We start from the raw sequence: 27101 nt of genomic DNA, 5'->3' as shown, positions 1-27101 counted from the left end.
ATCTACAGGGAATGCTGACTGTAAGAACCCAGAAAACCACGCAGGACACAGGAATTGACATAAGAGGGTTTATTAAGCAAACAGAGTGCCTCCCTGCAGGGTAAGAGAGAAAATGAGAGGAAAAGAGGGCACACACTAGAGTGGAAAAGCAAGGAGGTGAAAGAAAGTGAGTCAGGGGGAGAGAAAGCATGAGAAAAGATGGCGGGGAGCTATCCTTAAGAAGTTGAAGTCCCACGGGCTAACAGGGGACCAATAACGGAGAAGGATACTTGCAAGCTGACTGATGAACCAATAGCTAGCTAGGATGTTCACAGATTGACTAGCTGGGAGGCGGGGAAATGACTGCAGCGGAAAGGGCGGGGAGAGCAGCTTTATATTACATTACACTGACAACATAGACTACTTCAGCATTATGAGTTTTCAGGCTTATTTAATTTCTGAAAATGTACTCATAGGAAACTCAAAGAAAAATAATCATTGGCATACATATTTCATTCTAAAACATAAAGAATCTCTTACTTAGTTCCTTAATCTGGGAATCGACTACACTGACCCTATTGTGTATGGAGATGCTCTATTAGAGAAAGAAATGCATCAGGTCCAGAAGGAAGTGGTATCTCTGGAAAGGTGACATTCCTGCTCCTGGTCAGGTGCTTCAGATCCCTTTCCATGCCAGGGGACAGGCTAGGAAGCCCGGGGCTTGTCTCCACTTTGTGCTTTTTCTCTTTTTTCCCCTTCCCTTAATCTTTTCCAGATATTTTTCCTGTAATAAGTCCCTATTGCTTTTTTCACATTTTATGCATGTGTGATGACTTAAATTTGCCTAATCTTGCTTTAAACACCTAAATATGAAAGATTCTGATTGATTTATTCATTCATAAAGATTTATTCATTCATAAAGCCATCATTAACTTTAATTGAGTTCCTACTATATGCCGGACAATTCGATAGGCATTGGAGAAAAAGCAGAAGACAGGAAGAAGACCAGTGGAAAGAAGCACTAGTCAATCACACACATAGGTAATTATAAACAGCACTAATTATAAACTGTAATAAGCTTTTGAGGGAAGAGCAATAGGTGAACTGCCCTATTTGGGGATCCATGACAGGCTTTTCCTCTGGGAGGATTACATTTGATCTGAAGATGAAAGAGAGGAAGACCATCTAAGGCAGAAAGCACAACATGTATAAAAGCTATGGGGGAGTGGAAAGAACCCAGACCTATTCAAGAAACTGAAAGAAAGCCGCTGAACCCTTAGTTATCTGCAACCACTCAGCGGTACACCCTGGAAACTCGTAAACACTTTCCATCTCTTGCTTCTATTTAATCCTCTACCACCACACTAGTGCAAATTGCCAATATCTCTGGCTTAGGCATATTGGAATAATTTTTCCTAAAGTTGGGTCTTATAGTCAGCATATAAGGCAGAAATTCTGCCAACCTGTAAGCACATTCACCTGGTGAAAAAAATGTTAATGTGTAATTGCGAATCATAGCAACAGACACTTATGATTAATGTAATTTTTGGTATAAGAACCCTTACAACCCTGTGGTCGGGGCTGTTCTCCCGATAGCCATTTTTTGGAGCATTGTGTGAGACAGTCAGCCGGCCGGCTTAATAAAGACTCTTGAATTTGGACTTCTCAGTGGTGATCGGTCTGTTCTTAAGTTGCGCCCCATAACACACTCAGGACTGTGCTCTCCCAGATCCTCCTCTTTCTGGGGCATCCTCTTTCTTCATTGAATAGTCTCCAAGACCGTGTCAGTTGTTCCCTCTTGTTCTTTATACCTTTTCTTTGTCAAACAGATAGAATTGAGTATCCAGAAATTAAATGTTCATATGGTGCATCTCCAAAATGCTACAAACACATCATCTCAAACATTTCATCCCTACTTAATCCATTTTCAATGTGCAGTAAAAGTGATCTTTAAAAAATGAAAATCTTTAGAATGGCTCACTAAAGCTGGGTGCAATGGTGCATGCCTGTAATCCCAGCAACTCAGGAGACTGAGGCAGAAGGTTTGCAAGTTCAAGGTCAACCTGAGCAACTGAGTGAGGCCCTGAGCAACTTAGTGAGACCCTGTCTGAAAATTAAAAAAGGGGGGTGCTGGGAATGAGGCTCAGTTTTTGAGCACCCCTGGGTTCAATCCCTGCTACCAAAAAAAAAAAAAAAAAAGAGGAGAGAATGGAATGGTTCACTAAAATATGACACACCATGAAATCATACCTATAGAAAACTTGTCTGAGAAATTCACCGTTGTATGTTTTGTTCTAATTTTTAATGGGTAGTTATCCAAGGGTACTTACTTGGTGATAATTCACTAGGCTTATAATTTCTACACTTCGATATTTGTTTCCTTTTCAAGCCAAAATTTAAAATATGCATAATGAAAATATTGCAAATATTATCATAGCTTTTTCCTTATTAAGAAAAATTTAAAAATTCCTAACAGCTCCTTCTCACTTCTCTAAATTCATTCCTATATTACTTTCCTCTCAAAATCTCTGAATATAAGCATATGGATCTTTTAATTCCTTGAATTTACTACTTTCTTTATGTGTATTACTCTTTACATGTTCTAATTCCTCTGCTTGGAACCAACACCTCCCCCAGGTCCTTAGATTTTCCCCTATTTTTATTTTCAATCTCAATTTAAATATCATTTTCTCCAGGAGATCACTCAGTATTCTAGCTTGGACTATTTCTATTGCTCCATGTTCTCACAAACGCTCCACTTCATTCATCACCCAAGAAGTTATTTATTTATTTGTTTATTTATTTATTTTTATGGTGCTGGTGATCAAGCCTGCAGCCTCATTCATGTCAGGCATTTGCTCTACATCCTCAGCCCCTTTAATTATCTGATAATACCTACCTTTCCTGCTAGAATATAACCTTCAGGAGGACAAGAATTATGGTCACTTACCTGGCATATTACATTCAATTCTTCATTCTAATCCAGTTTCTGTGATTACATCATCAACACATGCACACTAAAGTACATATAGTGGACAGTTAAGAAAATAGAAATGAAATAAATAGGGATGCCACATTGGAAAACAAAGGTACTTTTTGACCTTAAGAAGAAAAGATTGAATGTTAAATTGCTTGCTTTCATTGCTGCTTTTATAGCATTGAGAAGAAAATAGAGATTTTCTATAGAATAAAGTTTTACATTCTAGATTTTGTAACTGATATGCAGGTTTCATATCCTCAGTTCTGAAGCCTGCTTCCTTGTTTACCTCAGTATTTCATCTATATATATTTTAGCAGTAGGTGGATACAATACCTTTATTTATTTTTATGTGATGCTAAGGATCGAACCCAGGTCCTCACGTGGGCTAGGCGAGCACTCCACCACTGAGCCACACCCCAGCCCCTCAGTATTTCATTTTTAAAGAGCAAAATTTCAAGCTTAAAAATTTCCAGTAACTTTCTCTTACAAGCCTGATAACATCCAGTCTCTGAAGTAGCTTCTCCATGATCTGCTCCCCCTTTCATCTAACCTCATCCCCTCTAAATTTCCACCCTTTCATTATAACTTCAGTCCCAGGTGCCCTGGTCATCTATCTGTCCTTTGCTATTGTTTCTCTCAGATCTTCAGGCATTGCCACTTCTCATCATTTATGTCTCAATTCAAGTATCAATTCCTCAAAGGAATGTTTCTTGATCTCCTGCCCCAGCTAAAACACCCATTTCTATCCAATGTCACTCTCTACCATTTTTCAGTCTTCCTCTGAAACTTAGTAGCACCTCATATAACATAACTTGTCTAGTTTTTAAAAGATTAATGTTTACATGTCCACATGAAAGGAGAGACTTGTCTGCTGTTTATTGAAAATATTCTTACCATCTAGATAGTAGCACACAGTAGGTGCATCATTAGTATGTTAATTGAATCATTCTGAATGTGCAGATCCAGGCTAATCAAGCCTTGGAAGTCCTTCAAAGACTTTCAAGAGGATTCCAAAATGTCAAAGCAAGAGTGTGTTCTTCTAAATGTATCTAGTGACCTCTGCTGGAATATTTACTAAGGAAACCAAATACATGTTGTCTTCTTTTCTTTTTCTCTCCTAATTTGCCCTCTTACCTCTTGCCATTGAAAGATAAGATGTTAGTGTGGGTGTGAAATTAGGGACTGGGTCTTTCAAGCATCTTTCTCCTACCTTAGAGAAGTCCCATCTTCCTTTCTGCCTCAACAACTGTTGTCTTTCTGCTGCCAACTCATCTATTTGTGCTTTTAGCATAAACATTATAGGTCAGTATTCAGGGATTTGGGAAGCTGAGAACTTTGCCTGATCCCCCTCCAAATCTGCAGAAATGACTGCCTTTTTATGCACATATATATGGAAGAAGGAACTTCATCCAAAGAGTATGGATAGGTGAAGGCGTGGACGTATTTGTTTCAGTTCTATTTATTTCACCTCTGTTGAGTAAAGAAGCAATTTTGAAAATAGTATTCACCACTAAAAAGCGAAGAATTGGCAAAGAGTGTCCTCACGTTGAGAATAACCATATCAAAAAAATATATATAAGCCTGCTGGGAGGTGTCATTAGGAGATGACGTGCTGCCGAAAATACTAATATTTGATAAAAAAAGAAGTCAATGGGAACCAAGGACAAGGAATTTCAAAAAAAATCACAATAATGAACATAGAATTGTGCAAACCCTTATGATATGATTAAATTTTAAAACTGTTTTGTTATCCTGTGTATGGTGTGTGTATCTGTATACACTGCAGAAAATTTGTAGAACACAAAATAAAACCAAAAAGACCACATAAATATTGGTCATAAGCACCATCACTTATAGACAATCATTGTAAGAGTTTTGGCATGTATCCTCCCAATGTTTTGTTCACGTCTATTCCAGTCTTCTATTCATATATACTTCACAAATAAGTATATATGTATATATGTATATATATATACATATACATATATATATATACACACATTATTACAACATTGATTCAGACATTCTAATTATGCTATTTTATATCTTACTCATTTTCATTTAGCACATTATAAAATATGTTCATTAATCTAAGATCATTTTCTTCCAAAGTGTTTAATGTAATTAAGTACAGAACAGGTAACAAACACGTATAGTACAATATGCAAGAATTAAGAAAATTAGCCTCCCTTTCCTCTCCAATGGTAATCAATGCCATTAGGAGAATTTTAATAGGCCACCATACGTTTTATAAATAAGGCTGAGCATTACTAAAGTGTTTGGCATAGTGCCAGTTACTACATTAAATCTCTTATGTAAATTACTTCATTCTCATTTTAATAAGTAAACTAAAGCTTAAATAAACATCTGCTGAAGGTTACATATCTGTTAAGTGACTAAAATGGACTCAATTCCAGACCAAGCATTTGACACTTGGCATATACTATAAGTGAATAAATCACTGTTTTGGTGTAAGTTGAATAATGTGAATTAGCTCTGCTGTGGTTTGTTCAGTCCTGGAAAAAACAATCTCAAGGTCATTGAGATGAAGCACTGCAAACTCAAAGCTCTGTCCTCTCCCTGTCATCCCTTTTCACTCTTCATCAACATGTCCTTCTGTTTGGTTTTATTGGAATTCGTATTTGCAGAGCACTCAGAAGTTAAGTCAACACAAACTATTCATTTGGTAAAAGAGACAGTTTTTTCAACAACATAGCCTCCTATTTATTATTTTAGTACTTGATTTTCTTTGGATTAGCCTTGTAACCTTTTTCTCACAACTTAAACAAATGGAAAATAAACTGTGAATGTAAATTTACATTTGTAGACAAAGATAATCAAATATGTTGCTGAATCAAGGAAGACATTTATAGTTCTTGATTTTTATTACTACCACATAATAAAATGCGGTTTTACTTGAGTAAAAACAGGTTTAAGTCAATTAGACCAACTGTATGGAATGGGACTAAAGACTTAATAAAATTTCTGAAATAGTATTATAATAAGGAATAAATTATCCTCTGACAATTGTACTTATAATTCTAACCTGAACATTGTTTTGTATGAGCTTAAATTCTGCTACTACATGATATAATGCAAAAATAACAACTGGAGGGTGAATCTGTAAAGCAAGAAGGTTTAAATTAAAGCATGCTGTGAATATACTTACTTACTTTAGGAACAAAATTGTATGTGTGTGTGAATACATTAACACAAATACACATACAAACACATGGAAAAACAAATATATGGCATTTATTGGCAATGTTATCCTGGTGATATTTATTTTGTAACTTTCTTCCCATATTTGAACATATTCACATCCACATCCATTGAATTATTATTATTATTTTGTGATTGTTATTATTATTTTTTACTAGTGATGGAATTCAGGGGTGCTCAGTCACTGAGTTACATCCTTAGCCCTTTTTATTTTTTATTTTGAGATAGGATCTTGCTCAGTTCAGAGACTGACCTCAAACTTGTGATCTTGCCCCAACCTTCCAAGGTACTAAGACCACAGGTATGTGCAACCACACTGGGATCATTGCGTTATTCTTTATCAATTTGATCATATTTAAATTTACAGTATGACTAAAATCAAGTTCTACTACTCCTTTGAAATATGGACTGATGATCATTGACCAGTCGAAATTACATTCCTTATATGCTATACCCAATGACACACTGAGATTTATGCTTTTGATATGGGGAAAATACTTAAGTTATTAAGAAAAGGAGAATCAAGATCTATGCTTATCATCAAAATTCAGTTTGTAAGTGTAGAAGGAACTAATCAAGAACAAAAAATTTTAAGGTTCTAGAAAGAGGCATTAAAAAAGAAAAAACAGAGCCAGGTGTGGTATTGAACTCCTTTAATACCAGCAGCTTGGGAGGCTGAGACAGGAGGATCGGAAGTTCAAGCCAGCCTCAGCAAAGGCAAGGTGCTAAGCAACTCAGTGAGACCTTGTCTCTAAATAAAATACAAAATGGGGCTGAGGATGTGGCTCAGTGGTCAAGTGCCCTAAAAAAAGAAAAAAAGAAAGAAAGAAAAAAAACCTACAAGAATTTAAAAACTGCAAACATATCTTAATCCATTCTACATGTAGTCTGCGAACTTTATGAGGGAAATTGTGTTACTAATATTGGATTGCTCTGGAAATGATGAAACAAGTCCTGGAGGCAGCATGAGTCCAGTTTGGTCAAAAGGACAAGGGCTAAAGGGCTGGATTTGTATCATGCTCAACCTGTCCCAGGAGTTGCCTGCTCAAGTCCTGAACAGCAGGATTTTACTCGTGATTGCTCTGGGTCGTTGGGGTTGATAGTAATAAGGGATAGTGTCCTCATTGGACAGAAAGACTGTAAAAGGAGCTGAAAATCCCCACTTCAATTGGGAGTTCTCTGGGAGGCCCAGGAGATTTTATTCTGCTGGTTTCCTTTTTTGAGTATCTATCCGAGCTTGATACCTACTGGCTCTAAACTTCTGTGTCTCTAAGTGCACCTATCCACGAACTGCAATTAATTGAAACAAGGAATCAAAAAGGGGTTTCAGAAGACTGGAAGAAGAATGCTCCGAGGTCGATCATTATCTGTGACATCCCTGAGTGGGCTTCCTCAGTGGGAAGCTGAAAAACTTCCTGTGGAGGATTTACTGCTCTTTGAAGTTTCTTGGGAGGTAACCAATAAAGGTTGGTGTTGCTCCTGAAGGTAGCTATTCCCCAGGTTGCTGAAGGACATGGATTAGGATTTCATAGGTGATGCTTCAGTGATAATGTGCTGCCAGTGATCAAGGGTGACAGTGATCAAATCTATTTCAACAAGCAGTGAAACCTTAAGACTTGTGTGCGTGTTGAAGAGGGAGTAAGTGAAAAATATTAGTTATTGCCATGGAATGAGAATTCAACTAAGAATTTTTAATCCTTGTTATGACAAAATAGGGATGAGGTTTTTTAGTTTTTTGTTTTATGATTGTTTTTTAAACAAAAACTTCATGATTAAGTACTTGATTTTAGGAAGAGCCTTATGTTATTAGGATCAATTAGAAACTTAAACTCCACATACTATTAGCAATTGTTCGAAACATTTCATAGTGCTTCTAATAATTCAAGATTAGTTTGGAATTAAAATTTTAATGTAAAAGCTGATCAGAAGACATAATGTTGTGTTGCTACTCAAGAGACTGAAAGTATTTTTTCTTCAATGCTATGCATACATTGAAATTATGAAATAAGAAATCAAACTGATCAAAATTAAATAATTTCCTAAAAAAGATATAACCTGATTATTCTGGGTTGGAGAAGGTAACCTAAATGGTTTTAGTAATACAGGTACTTGTACAATTATCAAAGAACAATTTTTAGATTGATAGACTCTAGTTTAAAAGCGTCAAGACTGAAGGAAGAAAACATTATCTAACAAAGATAATCGTTTTGAAGATTTAGTCCTTTAACATCGTGAAGGACCAGGTCTAGAGATTAATGGATAAAGATCAGTAACAAGCTATGTAATTTGAAGGAGCTGAAATGAAAACATGAATATGATGCATGACTTCTTTCTTTTGGCTAGTGAGAGCCAGGATAATCTCAAAATTGCAATTATATTTTCCTTTTGTTCTGATTTTTATCTTATGCCAATTTTTCAAAATTGTATTTGTAAAATTTCTAAAATTAAAATTATCAGTTAATTCTGCCTATGCAGGAGGGCACAGAATGCAGGTGAGAGAACAAGGCCCAGTCTTCCTGGCTGTATGGAGAAGGAGCACAAAGAAAAGGGGCTTTACTATAGAGTAGAGAAATGTCTTACAAGTGGATCTCTCCAATGTCCGTTTCCTTGTCACAAAATTTTTTCTGCCTGGTTTTTATTTTATTTTACTTTTTATTGTGAGCAAACAAATTTTATTTTGCAAAATATTAAGTGATATGGACTCCACTGTAAAAGAAGGGAATAAATTATTTTTAATAATATAATCCAGAGGAAGAGGAACAGGATGAATGGAGGTCCTGGATCTAAGGGATCTCTCTGTAGGGGCTAAAAGAGAAAAATATATATCACCCAATGTATCAGCTAGCAGAAAACAGAAACCACATGAAAAACTATTCAGTTCTGCCCAGTTTTTAAATATGACCAAATTCCTGGCACAGAGCCACCACTACAACAAATGAATCCAGTTGACATTTAAGAGTGTAACTTGAAATGAAGCTTTCCTCTATGGAGTAGGCGACAGCTCAAGGACAGAGCTCCGTGGGCTGAGTGGTCTTTAGCAAATGTAGTCAGTCCAGAAGATTCGGCCCAGTGCCCGCCTGTCCTTTAGCAGAGCCCCCTTTTTTCCTTCGTTTCTCTCCATTTAACAAACATTAATGGAACAAATGAAAACTCATCCTGTGGATCTTAAATCCCAATGATGTGCATGCTAATTTCTGCTATAACAGAGCTTGGCACATAGAAAACGTTCAATGAATTTTTGGGGGTGGGTATCACGGATTGAACTCAGGGGCACTGAACCACTGAGCCACATCCTCAGACCTGTTTTGTATTTTATTTAGAAATAGGGTCTCACTGAGCTGTTTAGCGCCTCGCCTTTGCTGAGGCTGGCTTTGAATTTAGGATCCTCCTGAGCCACTGTGATTACAGGCGTGCGCCACCAAGCCCAACTTCAATGAATTTTTTTAAATGAAGAAATAATACGTTTATTTTTTGTTCTTCGTTCTGTCTTTGAAACTCATTTTCTCTGATTTCCCTGCCAAGGAAGGTGTGTGTGTAGAAGGATCCATATTATTATTTACTCAAGTTGACTTCATCTTGATATTTTTAATATCTCTCAAAGACTGATTTTGTCAGAATTTTAATAGAGACATACAATGACTGTATTCATCTCTGACAATATATTGTAGTTTCTCTTTTAAATTTGCTTTGAACTTGACTTTCCTGCAGTTCATAGCCATGGCTTGAGGCATCTTAGAGATCATAAATCCAGCCCCTCCATTTCATACAAAAAGTAGATCCATTGAGGCACTAAGTGATCAAGCAAATGGAAGAGAGAGGACTAAGATGCAGGTCTCTTCCCAGTCTGAGTCCTCTCTTTACTGCCACTGAAGAATTAAATATTGAGACCTTTACTGTCTAAGGAAATGTCCTATAGATGAAAAAAGCTTACTTGCAGTCAAATGTAAGAGATCTCTGAGTAATAAAAAAAAAAAAAAAAAAAAACTTTTACACAATCTGAGTATCAGTTTATTTCAGAAATAAAATGAAAATAATATGTTCCAGTCACCTTACTGTGTTCTATGGCAAAGAAGGAAGTTCATTCATAGCCAAGAAAACAAAAGATTTTTTCAGAGAGAACAAAATTTCTCACTACCAGGACTTTGCCAATGAATAATGGAAATGTATAACGTATAACAAATGAAGGAGTCACAGTTAAATTACTGGTTGTTAATAAAAACTTCCAAATAACCTTTTACAGTCCTTCATATTAACCTTAATATTATCCATCTATTTTTCAAAAAAGATTCATCAAGTATCTATTAGATGTCAGGCACTAGAAGACTAGAGAGACAGAGTCTAACAATACAGAATTGATTTCCAGTCTTCCAAAATTTATAGACTTGGAGGAAGATGGACATTAAACATGTAGCTACAGGCACATGCAGTAGTGAGGATTAGAGAGGAAGGTGCTTGAAGACTGTGTGGTGGTGTCAGCAGTGGTGGTGGTGGGACTCCTAATTTAGTTTTTGTTTGGGGAAAACCTTTCTAATGAAGAGAAATTTGAGTTGACTTTTAAGGTTGAACTGCTGTGGGGCAAAGATGACAGGGAAGGCAATAAAGTGTAGACAGTCCTGTGTGAGAGACCTATACATGCTGAGATGCATTGGTGTGCATGCAAGATGCAGAAGTGTGCCCTGTTCAGAGATCTCAGTGCAGCTCAGAGAGGGAGAAGGAAGAAGTCCGAGGGAAGATAGGAGAGACCAGCGGGGGCCAGATCGTGAAGCTCCTGGATGAATTATTAGCTTTAAGGATGATAATTTTATCTCCAAACTATGAAAAATAGAACTATTAAGTTCTAAACAGTGGGAAGTGCTAAATATTTGATGCATTTTTGAAAAAGTATGGTTAAAAGTTGGGAGAAGAGAATAGCAGGAAAGTTGGATTATGGCATGGTCTAGGATGGGAAGTTTTCTCCATATGTTGGGGAAAAGATGTTCACTTTCTCCTTCCTTGCTCAGGCCCTACTACAATCATTTCTTCTGCACAGACTTTCCCAAAACCTCGACGACTAGAGCCAGATTATCATGTTGAAGATTTTGGATTATAAAGAATTTAATGGAATCTGTCACAAATAGAATTAAATTAAGAGGTGTAAAGACTTTTGACATTTAGTCCTAAAATAAAAGGTTTCATCTTAAAACAGATCAAACACAAATTGTTTTAGTCCCAGGTCAGCATGATACTGGACATAATCCCTTCACCTGGTGTCTCCTCAAACTGGATATCCCAGCTCTAGGTCATGTGGCACAAAGGGCACATGGACAAACTCAAAAACTGGAGTCAAATGGGCTGGCAGACACCCAATATAACTGCAAGTCTACTCTTCTGAGGAAGGTATTCTATAGGAAAGAACCTTGATATAAGTGGACCTCACAGAGTTTAAGAACCTTTAGAAATTGTTTCTGAAAAGATGTACACACATGTATTTAAGAGTTTTTTTCTGAGAAGTGGACTACACACTTTTGTCAGATTTCCAGAGACCTGTATGATTGATTTAGGAACCTTGATTCATACTAAACATGTCTATATAGGATCTATATTGCTCATTTTTAAATTAGATTTTTCTTGTTTGCTATTGTTATTTGTGTTCCTTACACATTTTTATATTAATCCCTTACTAGGTGTATAGTTTGCAAATATTTTCTTTCATTCTATGGGTTGTCTTGTTATTCTGTTGATCTTTTTCTTTGCTTTACAATTTCATTGTGCCCAATCCAAAAAATCCTTGCCTATCCTAATGTCCCAAAAAATTTCTCCTGTTTTCTACTAGTGGAGTTTCAGGTCTCGCAGCTAAATGTCTAATACATTTTGAGTTGATATTTGTAACTGGTGAAAAGTGGAGTTTAGTTTCATTCTTCTGCTTGTGGATATCCAATTTTCACAGCATCATTTAAATTTCCCCAATTTATGTTCATATACCTTTGTCAAAAATCTCTTGGCTATAGACACGTTGGTTAGTTTCCAGAATTTTTGTTCTGTTCAACTAGTCTATTTTTGTGACAGTAACATGATGTTTTGATCACTTTAGCTTTGTTGTATATTTGAAGTCCGTTAGAGTGATACTTCCTGCTTTTTTGCCCCTCAACCCCAAGATTTCTTTGGTCATTTTGATTCTTTTGTACTCTGATATGAATTTTAGGACTGTTTTTTCAATTTTTGTGATGAAAGCCCTTGGTATTTCAATAGGAATTTCATTGGGTAGTATGGATATTTTAACAATGTTAATTATTACAATCCAGAAACATTGTATAGCTTTCTCTTTTTGGTGTCTTCTTCAATTTCTTCATCAATGTTTTATAGTTTCCACTGTAGACATTTTTCACCTCTTTGGGTAGATTTGTTCTTAGGTATTTAATTTTGTGTGTTGTTATTATAAATAGGATTGCTTTCTTGATTTCCTTTTGCACATAAGTTGCTGCTGGCATATAGAAATGTATGTTGATTTTTGCAAATAGAAAACTATTTGTAACTTTGCTGAATTCATTTATAAGTTCTAGTGATTTCTTTGACAGAGTCTTTGGAAGTTTCTGCATCTGCAAGTAGGGACAATTTGACTTCTTTTTTCCAATTTGGATGCCCCTTATTGCTTTCTCTTGTCTGTTTGCTCTGGCTTAGATTTCTGGTACTTTATTGAATAAAAGTGTTCAGAGTGTATATCTTAGGAAGCTTTCAGCTTTTACCCATTTGGTATGATCTTAGCTGTGGGCATGCTTACCCTGATTTGAACATTACATAATCTATAAATGTATTGAAACATAGTACCCCACAAATATAATTTAGATGTGTCAGTTACAAACCCAAAAAGAAAGAAAAATAAAGATTCATGACTCCAAAATACTCTAAGCCACTAAATTCCTTTTTTGTTAATCCAGAACTATCTAGAGCAAAAACAAAGCAAAACAAAAGAACCCTTTTTCCTTTCGTCCCCACACCACTTTTAAGAACCCATCAATTTGTTGCTCCATATATTTACTTATGATCTTACTGACTATAACCCGAGGGTTCTGGTGTCAGACTATCTAAACTGGAATCCCAAATCCTCCATTACCTGTGTGATGGTGGATCCATTACAAACCTCTCTGTGTCTCAGTGTCCCCATTTAAAAAAATAAAGATAATAATTGCATCTACCTGTAGTGCTATTATGAAAGTTTTTAAAAATATCAATCATAAGTTACTTGCAATAGTGCCTGCTTTTAATAAATGCTCTGTAGGTATTAGCTTATTGCCATTAATTTTTCAAAAAATTTATTTATAAGATGAGAAAATTAGATCATCAATTATTATACTGGCTTTCACTTTGAGTGATTCCATGATTTTATTTTAAGTACAAGATCAGAAAGAATAAAAGATGCAGATCAAGGTTACTTAAATCGTGGGTAACACAGTAATTCAGGGTTTCAGTTTCTTTGCCTGGCAGAGATAAATCAATGACATCCTAAGTCATACCACATGAGCTGCACAACTCAAGCAAAAACTGCATGATACGCACAGTTTCAAGGCAAACACCAGTCTCCCCCACTTTTTTTTCGTCCAGAATGCCGTATATAAGCTTCGCCTGTATAGAACATTTGGACCATAGTTGTAGCTGTAATCAGGGTGGGTGTGCACGTAGCCTTACTCAAAGCTGAGTATCACTTCTCACTACAGAGACTGCAGCTGCTTTGATTTAAACCACAGACCCAGAAAAGTACTGGGAACATAAATGTTTGTCATCCATTGTCACAGGGAGCACGTAATCACTTTCCTAACAGACCAGGGAAGGGCTGCCTCTGAGAATGATGTACTACCTGCATAATTACTACCTCTGCTCCTGCAACTGTGTCTCGGTACAGGGGGGTCAGATTAGCAGTTACATATCCTGAAATAGTCAAATGACTTCCAAATTCTGTAACTTGAGCATTTTAAAAATAGTAAAGATTTAATCAGTTTTATCATGAAAGTATACATATAATAAATACTAGAGTACACACACACACATATACATATATATTTATGGAGAGAGAGAGGGAGAGAGCAAGAGAGAGAGAGCAAGATCCTTATTATGTCTAGAGCCCATTCTATTCCGCTTTGGAATAGTGATTTTTAGTAAAATTAGAAGTGTTCCTATATACGTGCCATGGTAGCTCATCTTTTCTTGCTTATGAAAAGCTTGATACTTTGTCCTCACAGTAAAGATAACTCCCATGTTGTTTCAGGAAAACATAAATCAATAAAATACAAAGTACTTGTTTGAAGGTGAAGGTGAAGTCCAGATTCAATGGTCTACACTGTGGAAAAACAATAATTCACTAATAATATTGAATTTGCCTTTTAAAACATAAAATGGCATTTATTTGCTGATTTTAAAAATGAAGTATGTGTTCATGAACCTCTGATTTATACCCCAAATTCAAAAATGAGCAACTCTATCTCTATGCCCTGTACTTAGTAATATTCCAGCATGCTAAGATAGAAGGCTGGGGCATAGTGTGGTAAATAAACAGTAAAAGCCAAGGGATACAGTTGGCAAATAATTATGCAGGAGACAAGGAGAAGCTAAACAGGTGCTGAGTATATGAAATAGCAACACAAGGATGTCCCCACAGGATAGTGGAATGAGGCCTGTTTTTGTAATAAGGTCTCAACCAACATGGGTTGTATTTTTTTTTTAAGTTTCATGTTTTCATTCTAGAAACACTGGAAGAGCATAGTCATAGTATTTAAAAACATTCTGGCTATTTTGGAAATCTCTATATCAAGACTGAATGGAAAATGAAGTAGCAAATGAATTTACTGATTTTCTTTGTATTTCAGTTCCCAAATCTTATCATTTATTTCTTCAAATAAAGTATTTCAGAAACTGGGGGCATAGCTCAGCAGTAGAGCAATTGTCTAACATATACAAGGCCCTGGGTGCATTAAAAAATTTTTTTTTCTTTCTCCTTAACTTCTTAAACAAATGAAAATGTATTTGCATTCACTCAAGTCTATTTGCATTTGAAACATATAACCCAGTGAACAAGGATACTTTAAAACCTATGGGTGAGATACAAAGTTACAAATAAGGATTTTCAAGAATAAAAATGTAGGTATGGCATTTAATAAATATATACTACCAAAACCGTAGCATATTCTTCTGATAGAATGAGAATGTCGAAGAGGAAAAATTAATTGAAAATTTTGCATCTTCGTAGGTAATAGTTTTGAATAAAACACATATATTTAAATATGTTGTTAAGATGTGACTCTCACTCTAGAATTCCTTTTACTTGGCTTGGAAACAGCTTCTCTAAAGTACTTGTCCTTAGCAAATAATGTCAACATTTCACAAAACTTTCCATAATTTTGGGAACTCTGTGTACATATAGTTGATCTTGATATAAATTTTCTTTAAAATATTTTTAGTTGTTGATGGGTCTTTATTTTTATTTATTTATATGCAGTGCTGAGAATCAAACCCAGTGCCTCACACATGCTAGGCAAGTGCTCTACCACTAAGCCACAACATTAGCCCCTTGACATAAATTTACATAGACTTAGATCCATTGTTGAACGGGCAAGTGAATCACATCAGCTCTGATCCAAGGGAGAAGCTCCTACCAGTGCGAGTGCATTTTGCACAGCCTCTTCAGGTATTCCCTGCTCACTCCTTACCTACCATCTGTGACTGATTGTGTTCTCATTAGACTGTTCAAATGACAGTTCAAATTTCTTTTTGGTACAGTCAAAATGTCTTTCTTTACAGATGAGGAGAACATTGTGTAAATGCTTGAAAATTGCTTGCATTACATTTTGGAGTTACATTAGCTCTTCTCTTTGATTTATTAATGGATCTGGTTAGCATCATGTAATAGTATCAACATTTGCCTTTTATTTCCTACCTCTCTCAAAAGGGAATTTTCCCAAAAGTATAGTTTGAGTGGCTCAGGCTTAAAGAAAATTTCACAGATGGCAATGATGACCATTGGTTAAAACTATTGATTTAAATACTAATGATTTAAAGTCTACTGAAATAAGAAATTTAACAAATACAGTATCAAAATTCATATTCCAACTAATTAGAAAATCTTTTGAAAAACTGCAGTGAAAATAAGAAGAAACTTTCTTTTCAATGTAATAAAATTGCTTTTTATAATTGAATTGAAAATTGGTGCCCAATTCTTAGCTCCAGAATGTTACACAGAATTTCTTGAGTCAATATCTTGCTTATGGTTCAGTCCTAATTTTTCATCCTTTCAAGTGATATTTTACTTGCTCAAACATCGCCTTTACCACAAGACCTAGTTGTCATTGGGATTTTTTGTTGTTGTTGTTGTCGTTTGTTTTTGTTGTTTTTGCAGTGCTAGTGATCAAACCCAGGGTTTTGCTCATGCTAGGTAAGTACTCTACCATTAAGCTACATCCCTAGTCAGTGAGACCTGATTTTTTATATTTTAATTTATTTTGTAGATGTTGCTAGACCTTTATTTTATTCATTTTTTAAAAATTTTTATTTATTTATTTATTTATTTATTTTGGGTGCTGGGGATCGAACCCAGGGCCTTATGCTTACAAGGCAAGCACTCTACCGACTGGGCTCTCTCCCCAGCCCCTTATTCATTTATTTTTATGTGAGGCTGAGAATCAAACCCAGTGCCTCACACATGCTAGGCAAGCGCTCTTCCACTGAGCCACAACCCTAGTCCCAAGACCTGATTTTTAACACTATTGCTGTAATTGCTCTTTCTCTCTAAGCTAACTATTACTTAACCCTCATTTAACAAATGAGGTAATTGAGCCTTAGGCTAGTTAAGTGAGTTTACTAATTTAATCTAAGTTGATTCTAATCTTTTGCCATTATATTGCTTCAACAGATACCCTATACACATATCTTTGGTCACTCTTCTTATTTCTCCCAGGATAATTTTCTAGATGTGGATGTGCTAGATCCAAGAGTATACATATTTTCTTGCTTTATGTTTTAATACTGGTAGCAGTAATGCCAGAGGGAGAAAATGAAATAATGACTCCAGGAAGGGAGAAATATCACATGAGTATGAAAATTAGTATTTGTGTCACTGGATTGCTGTCAGAGTTGGCCCAAGCATTTCCCATCAAGATCTGTCACCTCTTTCCCCTTGTCAAAAGATACCTTGCTCAGTGCCTTAGAAAGAGAATGCACCTTAGCCTGGGAGATTTTCTTCTAATTGCAAGCAACAGTGGCCACAGCTTGGACACAACTGAGCCCCTTCTTGACTATCAAGGGAGAAGAGGTGAAAGGTGACTACTGCAGAGAACATGTGACAATGGCTGTTTGTCCTTAACTTTGAGGCTTCACTGTGAATAGAACTTTAAGCCAAGCACTGATTTACTACAAGCCTCTCTTCAGATGCCCTGAAATGTGCCTGTCTGCTTCTGCCAGCCTGATGTTCTCTCATGCCCCTAAAAGGAACTTTAAATTTGACCCAGAATTGAACCAAACAGTAGCCTTTTGTTAGTATCCCTTGACGACATGTCAAACCCTGTTCTTTGAGAAAGTTAAATAAACCCTTGTGCTGGGTGGACCTAAAAGCTAAATTAAAAATGAGAGCATATTTCCATCCCTTCATCACTTGAAATGAATTTCTAACCCCAATGATAATAGAGCCTTTTATCTTTCTAACAGTGGGAGGCATCTATACCGTGATTCAGACAAAGGCCAAAACGACTGCAGATGAATGGGGAGAAAATTATTTTCTGATAGGTCCATACTTTGAGCATAATGTGAAGACTCAGGTGGAACAGTGTGAACCCGTGAATGATGCTGTCAGAAAAGCTGTGGATGCAATGAACAAGCACGGCTGCCAGGTAAAGGACCCAGGCTTTACTCGGCAACTCTCAGTAAACTGTTATGGGAAACAGGCAGCAATCTATAGCAACTCCCAAAAGAAGACCCTCTACTCCCTAGGGAAGAGGAGCAGGTGTGTAAGAAAGATGATGAACTTGGTCTTAAATAAATTGCACTAAAGACACCTCAAAAAGACCAAGGGGAACTGTCTAATAGAGTAATGGATTTAGAGATCTGCAGAAGGTAAAGGGTAGACATGTTTTTGAGGAAGTCATTTGTATTTAAATTGTGAAGTCAGTGGTGTTGGACAAAGTATTCAGTGGAAGTTTATAGACGAAGAGCAAAAGTTTTGGGCGGAAACTTGGGAAATGTCAACATGTTAGAACATACTTTAAAATGAGCCAGAGTGGCTTGGGTTGTGACTCAGTGGTAGAGCGCTCACCTAGCACTCATGAGACCCTGGGTTTGATCCTCAGCACCACATAAAAATATAGGTATTGTGTCCACCTACAACCAAATAATTTATATAAAATGAGCCAGAGTGCAAGCATAGAAGCAAAGTTGGAAATGAGGATGCCCTAATCCTCAGAACCTCTAAATATGTTACCTTACATAACAAAAGGGACTTTGTAGATATGACTGAATTAAGGATGTTGAGATGGGTGATAATCCTGAATTATCTGGGTGAGTTCAGTGTAAGCACAAGAGTCTTTGGAAGAAGGAGGCAATAGAATTCAGGTTATTGGCAGCATTGCTAAGTACAGGTTTTTAGAAGGAGAAGTTAAATCAGCAGTGGATTAAGTAATGAATGAGTGGTGAGAAAAAGGATATAGAAATTGTAACTATGAGATTTTTCTATGAAAGGGGACAGATAATAATAAAGTGTTTCAGATGACATGTTTTTGAGAGTTGATGTATTATTAAATATAAACCTGAGCTTATTTTTATGCCAAAAAGAAATGTACTAACAGGGAGAAGTTGCAAGATCAGAATAAATGGATGATTAAAGAGGGTAAGGTGAAAGAGAATGGTGGAAAGGAACACAATCCAAAGTAATTCTGAAAGTATTGTTCTTTACCCTTTTCACTTAAACAGGAAATAATGAATGAATGCAAATAGTTGACTCAGGCTGATCTCAATGTTTTCAACGATCTTACTAAAGTAGGAGTTAAAGGTTATCTTTTGAGAATTAGGAGGCAAGTATTGAAATAAGAACTTGAAGGAAGAAGTACTGGAAAAGTATGTAAGGAATATACAAGAATTTCTTGACATCTTTGAAGTATAATCAGAACTTTTTGCTAACACAAATATATTTGACTGTGACATTTTGTAGCAACAATCAGCAGCTTGAGTGAAAGAGTAGGAAATTGAATAAATGGAGATCCAATGTTGTTTAATTTCGACATTCATATCAGGGTTAAAGTGGCACTAGTGTTGGAGGTAATTGTGACAGGGACTGGATTGATATGCCTTGGTATCTAAATGGTCAGGAAAGGAGGTGATAATGTAAAGAAAATGGACGGTTCCAGGAACTGAAGGTTTGAAAGAGAAAAAAGAAAGAATACATTCACCAGGAGTCACACTGAGAAAAGTGGAATTTTAGGAGTTGTGTGGTAACAAGGTGCTGGAGTTGAAGCTTTCAGAGAAGCAACAGTTCAGGTTGACAAGAGTAAGACTGTAGCCATGAACTTGGGTGGCTGGAACCAGAGTACATGAAGTTCTTTGATTCTACAAAGTTAAGCAAGCCTGGGGTAAGTATGTAGGTTAAAAAACTTGAGACATTGTAAGGATAAGGTCAAAAAGAAACAAGAAAAAATAAACATAATATATTTGGATAGCATAAGCAAATAAAGAAGGTTTTAAATGTTTCAGTGAAGTTTAAAAAATAAGTTTTCTTCTTACTCACCCAAGGAATATAGTTTCTGGAGGTGAAAAAAGGAGAAGTTCTCACTTGAGGGAGTCTGTGTGTAGTGGTATCCAAGAGGAACGTGCAGTTTAAGGAGCATAATGTGTAAGTGATGGGAGAACTGGAGGTTCCGGAAGCACCAGAAGAGAAAGTAGCACAGAGAATGTGAGGAGAAGGGTGCATGTTGTACTATTGGGATAAAAGTAAGGGAAACATTAGAAGGGGTTTTTCAAGGTAGAGAAAGATGAGAAGTACCAGGGGCTGCCTGGTCTCATGATTTGAAATACAGGACATATTCTCCTCAAGCAGCTGGGTCAGAGATTCCATGGGCCCCCCAAATTTTTGGTGCTTATCTAACCTGCTTCTTTGTTCTTAATGGCCCCTAGGAAATTAAACATCAAGTCCTGCTTTATTGCCTGAAGAGAGGTGGAATAGAAGCCAGTTCCTTAGAATGCAGCTAAAGGGGTTGGAATATTAGATGTGCATTTCAGTTCCTTCTTTTGATAAAGGTATTGAAAATTTAATCTCAAAAGGAAAGAGTGGCATGATAAATAATAAATTACAATGGAAGCAACTTAAATGAGGGTCTTTCAAGGTTGGCCAAGGTTTGGATGGGAGAGAGGCATCACCATACATGCCTGAGTTCCATAAGAGGAAGTGACGATCAAATTGGGCTTCCAAGCTCTGCAAATTTCAACCTTGGTGTAGTCCTAAGGGACGAGGTATAAGCAATGTGGACACATTCAAATTTCCAGAGAGGCCTGAATATGCAATGAGAGAGACTCTTAGCCCCTCTGGGTTCTAGAAAGGAGTTGAAGTGGTTTATGAGGTTGCAAATCCTCTTACAGGATAACAAAACACAAAATAAAAATCAAGGCAAAAGAATAAGCAAATTATAGAAATTTAGAGATCAAAAAACATCAAAACTTGAATACACAAGTGACTATGTAAATACAAATAGAAAAAACTGAGGTAACTAATGCATTAAAATTTGCTTGAGATAAAATAGAAATCAAAAAAATCAGTTTGAAGATTAACAGTATTAGATTTGAACTGTTAGAATAAATCAATAATATATCTTTGGCAACATATTTGGTTAAGACCTCTGGTAGCAACCTATTAGTAAATGTTTGGGTCACATCCTTTTAAATGGGAGTACTAAGATACATCATACACATTTGTCTACAGAAGCAGCTTCTTTTATAGCAGGAAATATTGTAAGTCACTTTTCATAAAGGGAAATACACCATACAGTGACTGTTATATTCAGTTCCAGGTTATTAAAGATACAGAGCCTTTCAACTTATGACTATATCATTAAAATATAGACTATAATGTTAAACTCTCTATGCATGAGTTCAAGGAACCAGGAAGATAAGGAGGGACAGAAGAACAAAGGTTATGCTATCTAGATACATGTTCTTAAATGACCAAATTTAACAAAGAGCAGAAAGTAGAGATTGTAGAGGACAGAATGTGAGTCCACTCCAGTTAGGTGCAAACCTCAGATGCCATCACTACTCTTCTCTATGTAGCATGCCTAATCTACTGTTGAGCTCTAAATAAAGTTCACACTCTCTATGCTCATATACATTTTCTTCTCTTGTGTTATTTAATGTTACCATGTGGCTGTGTATTCTTTACATGACAGGTGCATTTTGGAAGATGGCTGATAGAAGGGAGTCCTTATGTGGTGCTCTTTGACATAGGCTATTCGGCTTGGAATCTGGACAGGTGGAAGGGTGACTTCTGGGAAGCATGCAGTGTCGGAATCCCTTATCACGACCGAGAAGCCAATGATATGCTCATATTTGGATCTTTAACTGCCTGGTTCTTAAAAGAGGTACAGTTTGCTGTACAGTGATAAGACAGAGGAGTGGTACAACTGCAGTCAATGCCCAGAAATAATCCCAGGAATTTCGATTAAGTAGATTTTGAGATAATGCCATCATTGATTGTCCCAACACATTTTAAAGGAATTACCGTACATTCCTAGAAAATGTCCAGCATTCCTCAACTGACTTCCAACCTTTGGAGCAGAGTTATAATAAAGCAATAATCATGCTTATTAATATGCAGCTCACATAAGATTTAAATGGAATGGTATGATTAAAACATGCAATTATGTTTCCTGCTATGTAGATGATACACAATAAATAAGCAAGAAAAAAAATATAGTTTTCAACACCCATTATATATATGCATTGTGAAATCTTGAGAGAAGAAGAAAATTTGAAAAATTCTGTTTGGCACTCAAATATGAGTGCTTTGTGCAACAAGACTGACTTATAGATACTTTTTAATTATTTTCTAAGGTCCAAAGTGGTCTCAGAAGTCACTTAGGAGGGCTGGCGTTGTGGCTCAGTGGTAGAGCACTTGCCCAGCACATGTGAGGGACCAGATTGAATCCTCAGCACCACATAAAAATAAGTAAATAAAATATTAAAAAAAGGAAGTCACTTAGGAGTCCTTTGCAGAAGAATATTCCATAGACATAAAAAAAGCAAGAGCATTAGAAGCCAGATTTTGTTAAACAATTCAAGCCCGAACTCTCTTGACTCCTCAGAGCATGGCAGTAGGATTTCTTTGCATCCCTTTCATTATACCAGCCTAAAAATCAGATGGTGACGGAAGAGCATACTTAGCAGATGGGTGAAGTCCACGGTCAAAAACATAGCAGAACTGAGTGTTGAGAAAGTGTTCCCCTTAATCAATCATTCCTTCTGAAAAAAACATATCCCAATGTCTATTGAAGGCTGCCTTGAATAGAAGGGGCAGTGGACAGGCAGTCCTTTTTCTTTATGCTGGTGGCAACGTCAGAGAAGAAGGGTAAACGCGTTGGTAGAATCTGTCCTAATGCAGAAACATGGTCCTACTTTTGATCAGTTAGTGGACACAACTCTTCCTCTATAGTCTGCCTAGCTGAGACACTGAGCCAATGCTGAGGCCAGCCATCAAATGTGTGTGTGTATATGTGTGTGGGTGTGTGTGTGTTTGTGTGTTTGCCAACCATTCTTTCTGATTAGGGAAATAGAAAAGAGAGAAAAACCAGAGTCTCCATTTTCTCAAAACAAAACAAAAAAAAATTCCAGAAATAGAAATTTTCTTGGGATCAAAGGGTCAATAGGTAGAGACTCTGGGGCATAGGCAAGGCTACCAGTTGCACTACTGTGCTAACCTGTCTGTGCAACTCTTGATAACTGAGAGGAACTTCCTAAAGTGTAAGCAAAGTTCAGAGGGTTTAACCTTGTCAGTGGTTCTCAAAGAATATTTCCTTGGACCACCAGCAGGAGAGCAGTGAATGTTAGTTTTTGTAAGGTTGGAACACGCTAACTTTAAGGCAAAGAGACTAATGCCCAACCTGGTTTGGTGTAGTGGAATTAGACCTGGATGCTGGGTCCTTACTAAACTGCTATTTAATTCTAAACAAGTTATTAGCATTTCTCTTTCTCCCTAATTCTATTTTCTTAAAATAGTAACATATCAATTAAAATTCTTTTGGCTCTAAGGAAGAGAAAACCTAGATAAGACAGACTTAAAACATGGAATCATTTATTACTTATTTTAATCTAAAAAAAAAAAACACAGTAAACTGTAAATGAAATGAAGAGGGATTGATGCAGTGAAGTGGGGGGTGGAGATTGTGCTGGGGGGAAGTGCTGGGGATTGAACTGGAGCAGGTTGTGTTCCATGCCTTCCTGATTATGTCAGGGTCTATCCTGGGGGTGTCTATAACTAAACACAAAAAATGAATAAATAAGAAGAAAGAAACTTGTTGAACTGGGGATGTGGTTCAGTGGTAGAGTACTGACTTAGCATGCATGATGCCCTGAGTTTGATCCTCAGCACCACAGAATAAAGAGTAGATAAATAAATAAATAAATAAATAAGATTTAAAATACAAAACTTGATAACTGGGTAGTTGAAACTTAGCCAGGTGCTCAGTGACATATTCAAGAATGTTATTGTTATTATTGATTCATCCACTCAATGAATATTTCTTGTATACTGTGCATTTATTCAATTTCTTAATATTACTAATATCCATTATTCAGTATCACTGTTAATAATCATTCCTCTGTGGATACAAAAATAAGTCTGATTCATCATTGAAAGGGAGAGTAAGACATAAAAATATTGGACTTCATAAATATGTAAATATGCCACTGAATCCTATAAAACATTAACCCTTACTGAATCTGAATGGCTCATATTTAGACCCCTTTAAATTGCAATAAAATTTAGACACCATGATTCTCCAGTGCAGCAGGTGATGCTCAAGATCATTCTTCACCAATAACTCCTCTCAATGCCTTTTTCTGGTGTAGGTGACAGATCATGCGGATGGTAAACATGTCATTGCCCAATTTCATGAATGGCAGGCTGGAACTGGACTGATTCTTTCTCGAGCCAGGAAACTCCCTATTGCCACAATATTTACAACACATGCCACGCTACTCGGGAGGTATCTCTGTGCTGCAAATATTGATTTCTACAACCATCTTGATAAGGTAAATAGTCCTTCCACTTCCCCCCATCCACATTTCTGTCAGATCACTGAAGGTGAAGGATGAAAAGCATTGACCTTTGAATTTCATCTGCCAACCAGATGGCAGAAATGCCCTTTTAGCTAATCAATATTCATGAAAAGGCCTCCCCTGGGGTGACAGCCGGTATAGCTTAACTTTGCTAAGAGTGCAATGGAGTGTGGAGGTGTGAGGCCTGATTTCTGCCCCACTTGGGAGCAACAGATCTGGAGGAGCACGATGGGAATGACACACTGTGTGAACCCAAGGCTGGGCTCTTGTTCCTTCCTGTAGCTTGCAAACTGCTGTGAAGATGCTGGATTCACATCCAGCTTTGAGTGTAGGTAGAGAAGGGGATTCTAGGTGTGCAAATGTGCACTGAGCTTTATTTCCTCTATCTTCTAATAGAATAATTTTTGGAGACATTAAAGTTGATAGGTGAGATTTGTCTTCTGTAACTTTGAAATGCATAGGTGGGATTCTTGGGGTTCAAGTAAGACAGAAGTTATAGAAAATAGGAATGTGAGGTGTTATATGATCAAATAATTATGTTTGCTCATTTTAATAGATGACCCAATTCCATGATCCAAAATCATTCAGTTTTTATTTCTTTATTTTATTTTCCATCAGTTAAGTTGGAATAATAAAAGCACATCTCTTATATTATTGGGTCAACACTATGATAAAGCATACCATAAATTAAGAGATTTTGCAGATTTGCTGTCTATATTACCAATCTTACCTTAAAGGCTAAGTCTCATAATCAGGAAAATTAGGTATTTGGAAAGTTAATGTCTAAAGATTTTTTTCAATTTAAAAAGTTCTAGAATTCTATGAAACAGAATGTGTGGGGGTGGGGAGTGCGCATGCACCCGGGTGTGTATTCCATGAATAACACTCAGATAATAGTATTGGAAAGTTATACCACTAGCTCACATACACTTTGAGAACAAGAAAGTTCTTTCTGAAAAATCTTAACATTTGCAAAGCAAAGAGAAGCCCTAATGAAAGTCACCCCATAAAAAGATCAGCCTAACCTAAAGGTCGGATTACAAGCATCAGATGTACGTTTAAGATAGTTACTGAGTAATTCAGAAAACCAGGAGCTCAGGGAAATGTCCTAATGGTGTGTGAGAATGGTGGACTGATAAGGGCAAACCAGTGATCTGTGATGAGCTTGTCAGCCATGCTTCCTGGAGAAGAGCAGTCTTTGATCTTTCTGAAAGAGAAAATAATAGAATGGCATATTGAATATTTCACTCCAGAGGGCTTAAGAATATTATATAGTAACAAGTAATTAATAAAAAGCTAGTTACATACATTGGATGGTCTATTTTTAAGGAGTAAACATATTGTAGGACATAGTTAACTTTATCTTTCTGATAACACTATCCTTAGTATTTATATCATATTATCTTCAAATATGATTATGTATCTCACTATACATATATACATATACATATAAAATTTTAAGCCCCTCTCTATTAGGTGTGTAAGCTTAGTCACATCCCACTCCATATTTCTAGGAAATTCTTCTGCCAAGCCAAGAAGATAACAAGTAGTCAATAACTAGGTTTTGAGTTAAATTCCTAATCATTTTCCACAATAGACCCCCACCCGCCACCATATTCATAGTAGGTTTAGAATCTGGGTGGGTGATATAAATAAAACAAGAAGTTATATATATGAATTTTTTAATATTGTTTTTAGTTATATATGGACACAATGCCTTTATTTTATTTATTTATTTTATGTGCTGCTGAAGATCCAACCCCGTGCCTCACACATGTTAGGCAAGCGCTCAACCACTGAGCTACAACCCCAGTCCTATATGAAATTTTTTGAAAGCTCAGAATAAGAAATGAGTCATAATTCAGTCTTCAGTGCAAATTACATATCAACTCAGGATTAATTTCAGTAAGTTTTAAGTCAAACAAGTAAATCTGAGGATGATCTGAGGATAAGAAAAAAAGGATTCAATGTTTGTAAAAGCAGAAAGATTAGAACTATTTTGCTCAAATTATAATTGCTAACTAAAAATACTTTTTGTAATAGTCAAGCCACAAAAATTTGATGTTGGCTTACATTTTAAGTAAAATTCATTACTTATAAGAACATCGCAATCATTTTCAGTCAGCTTATACTTTTCTGAGAATTTCCAAGAATATATTTTCAAACTCACTGTCTTAAGTTTGGCTGTCAAGAGACCCACCCCACCTCTACTGAAATGTACAGATACCTAATGCCTAATTTTTTTTTTCTTTTTTTTTTTTAAGACCTTTATTTTTTTGTTTTGGTCCTTCTTTTTTTTTTTTTTTTTTCTTTTTTTTTTTTCCTTTTTCCTTTTTCTTTGCGGGACTGCTGATTGAGCCTATGGAAACTCTATCACTAAGCTACATTCCCAGCCCTTTTATTTTCTAATTTTGAGATAGGGTCTTGCTAAATTGCTGAGGCTGATCTGGAACTTGTGATCCCCCTGCTTCAGCCTTGGCAGCATCTGGGATTACAGGTGTGTGCCACTGCTCCCAGCCTCTTTTTTCTTAAGAGCAAGAGAATTTACTGGTTACAAATCTGCAGACGGTACTGTTCGCGATTAGTGAACGAGGAAGGAAGACTTAGACAATTGCTTGATGTATTTTAACTCTTTCTTCAAACCAAG

At 36.3% G+C, this 27101-nt stretch overlaps 1 protein-coding gene across 2 annotated transcripts in view; it reads left to right on the top strand.

Moving 5' to 3' along the window:
- Positions 1 to 7218: 7218 nt before the first annotated feature.
- Gys2 (glycogen synthase 2) overlaps positions 7219 to 27101 on the top strand; it is a 79798-nt gene continuing 59915 nt past the window's right edge. For both annotated transcript variants that reach the window (XM_047548146.1, XM_047548147.1), the window contains exons 1-4: positions 7219 to 7647; positions 17849 to 18030; positions 21568 to 21759; positions 24245 to 24427. In XM_047548146.1, coding sequence (XP_047404102.1) covers positions 7527 to 7647; positions 17849 to 18030; positions 21568 to 21759; positions 24245 to 24427 — 678 coding nt within the window. In that variant the 5' untranslated portion in view covers positions 7219 to 7526. The remainder of the gene's footprint in view (positions 7648 to 17848; positions 18031 to 21567; positions 21760 to 24244; positions 24428 to 27101) is intronic.

The sequence above is a fragment of the Sciurus carolinensis genome, chromosome 4, assembly GCF_902686445.1.
Source record: "Sciurus carolinensis chromosome 4, mSciCar1.2, whole genome shotgun sequence".
NCBI classification, from domain to species: domain Eukaryota; kingdom Metazoa; phylum Chordata; class Mammalia; order Rodentia; family Sciuridae; genus Sciurus; species Sciurus carolinensis.
This window is presented reverse-complemented; position numbering and strand designations above follow the sequence as displayed.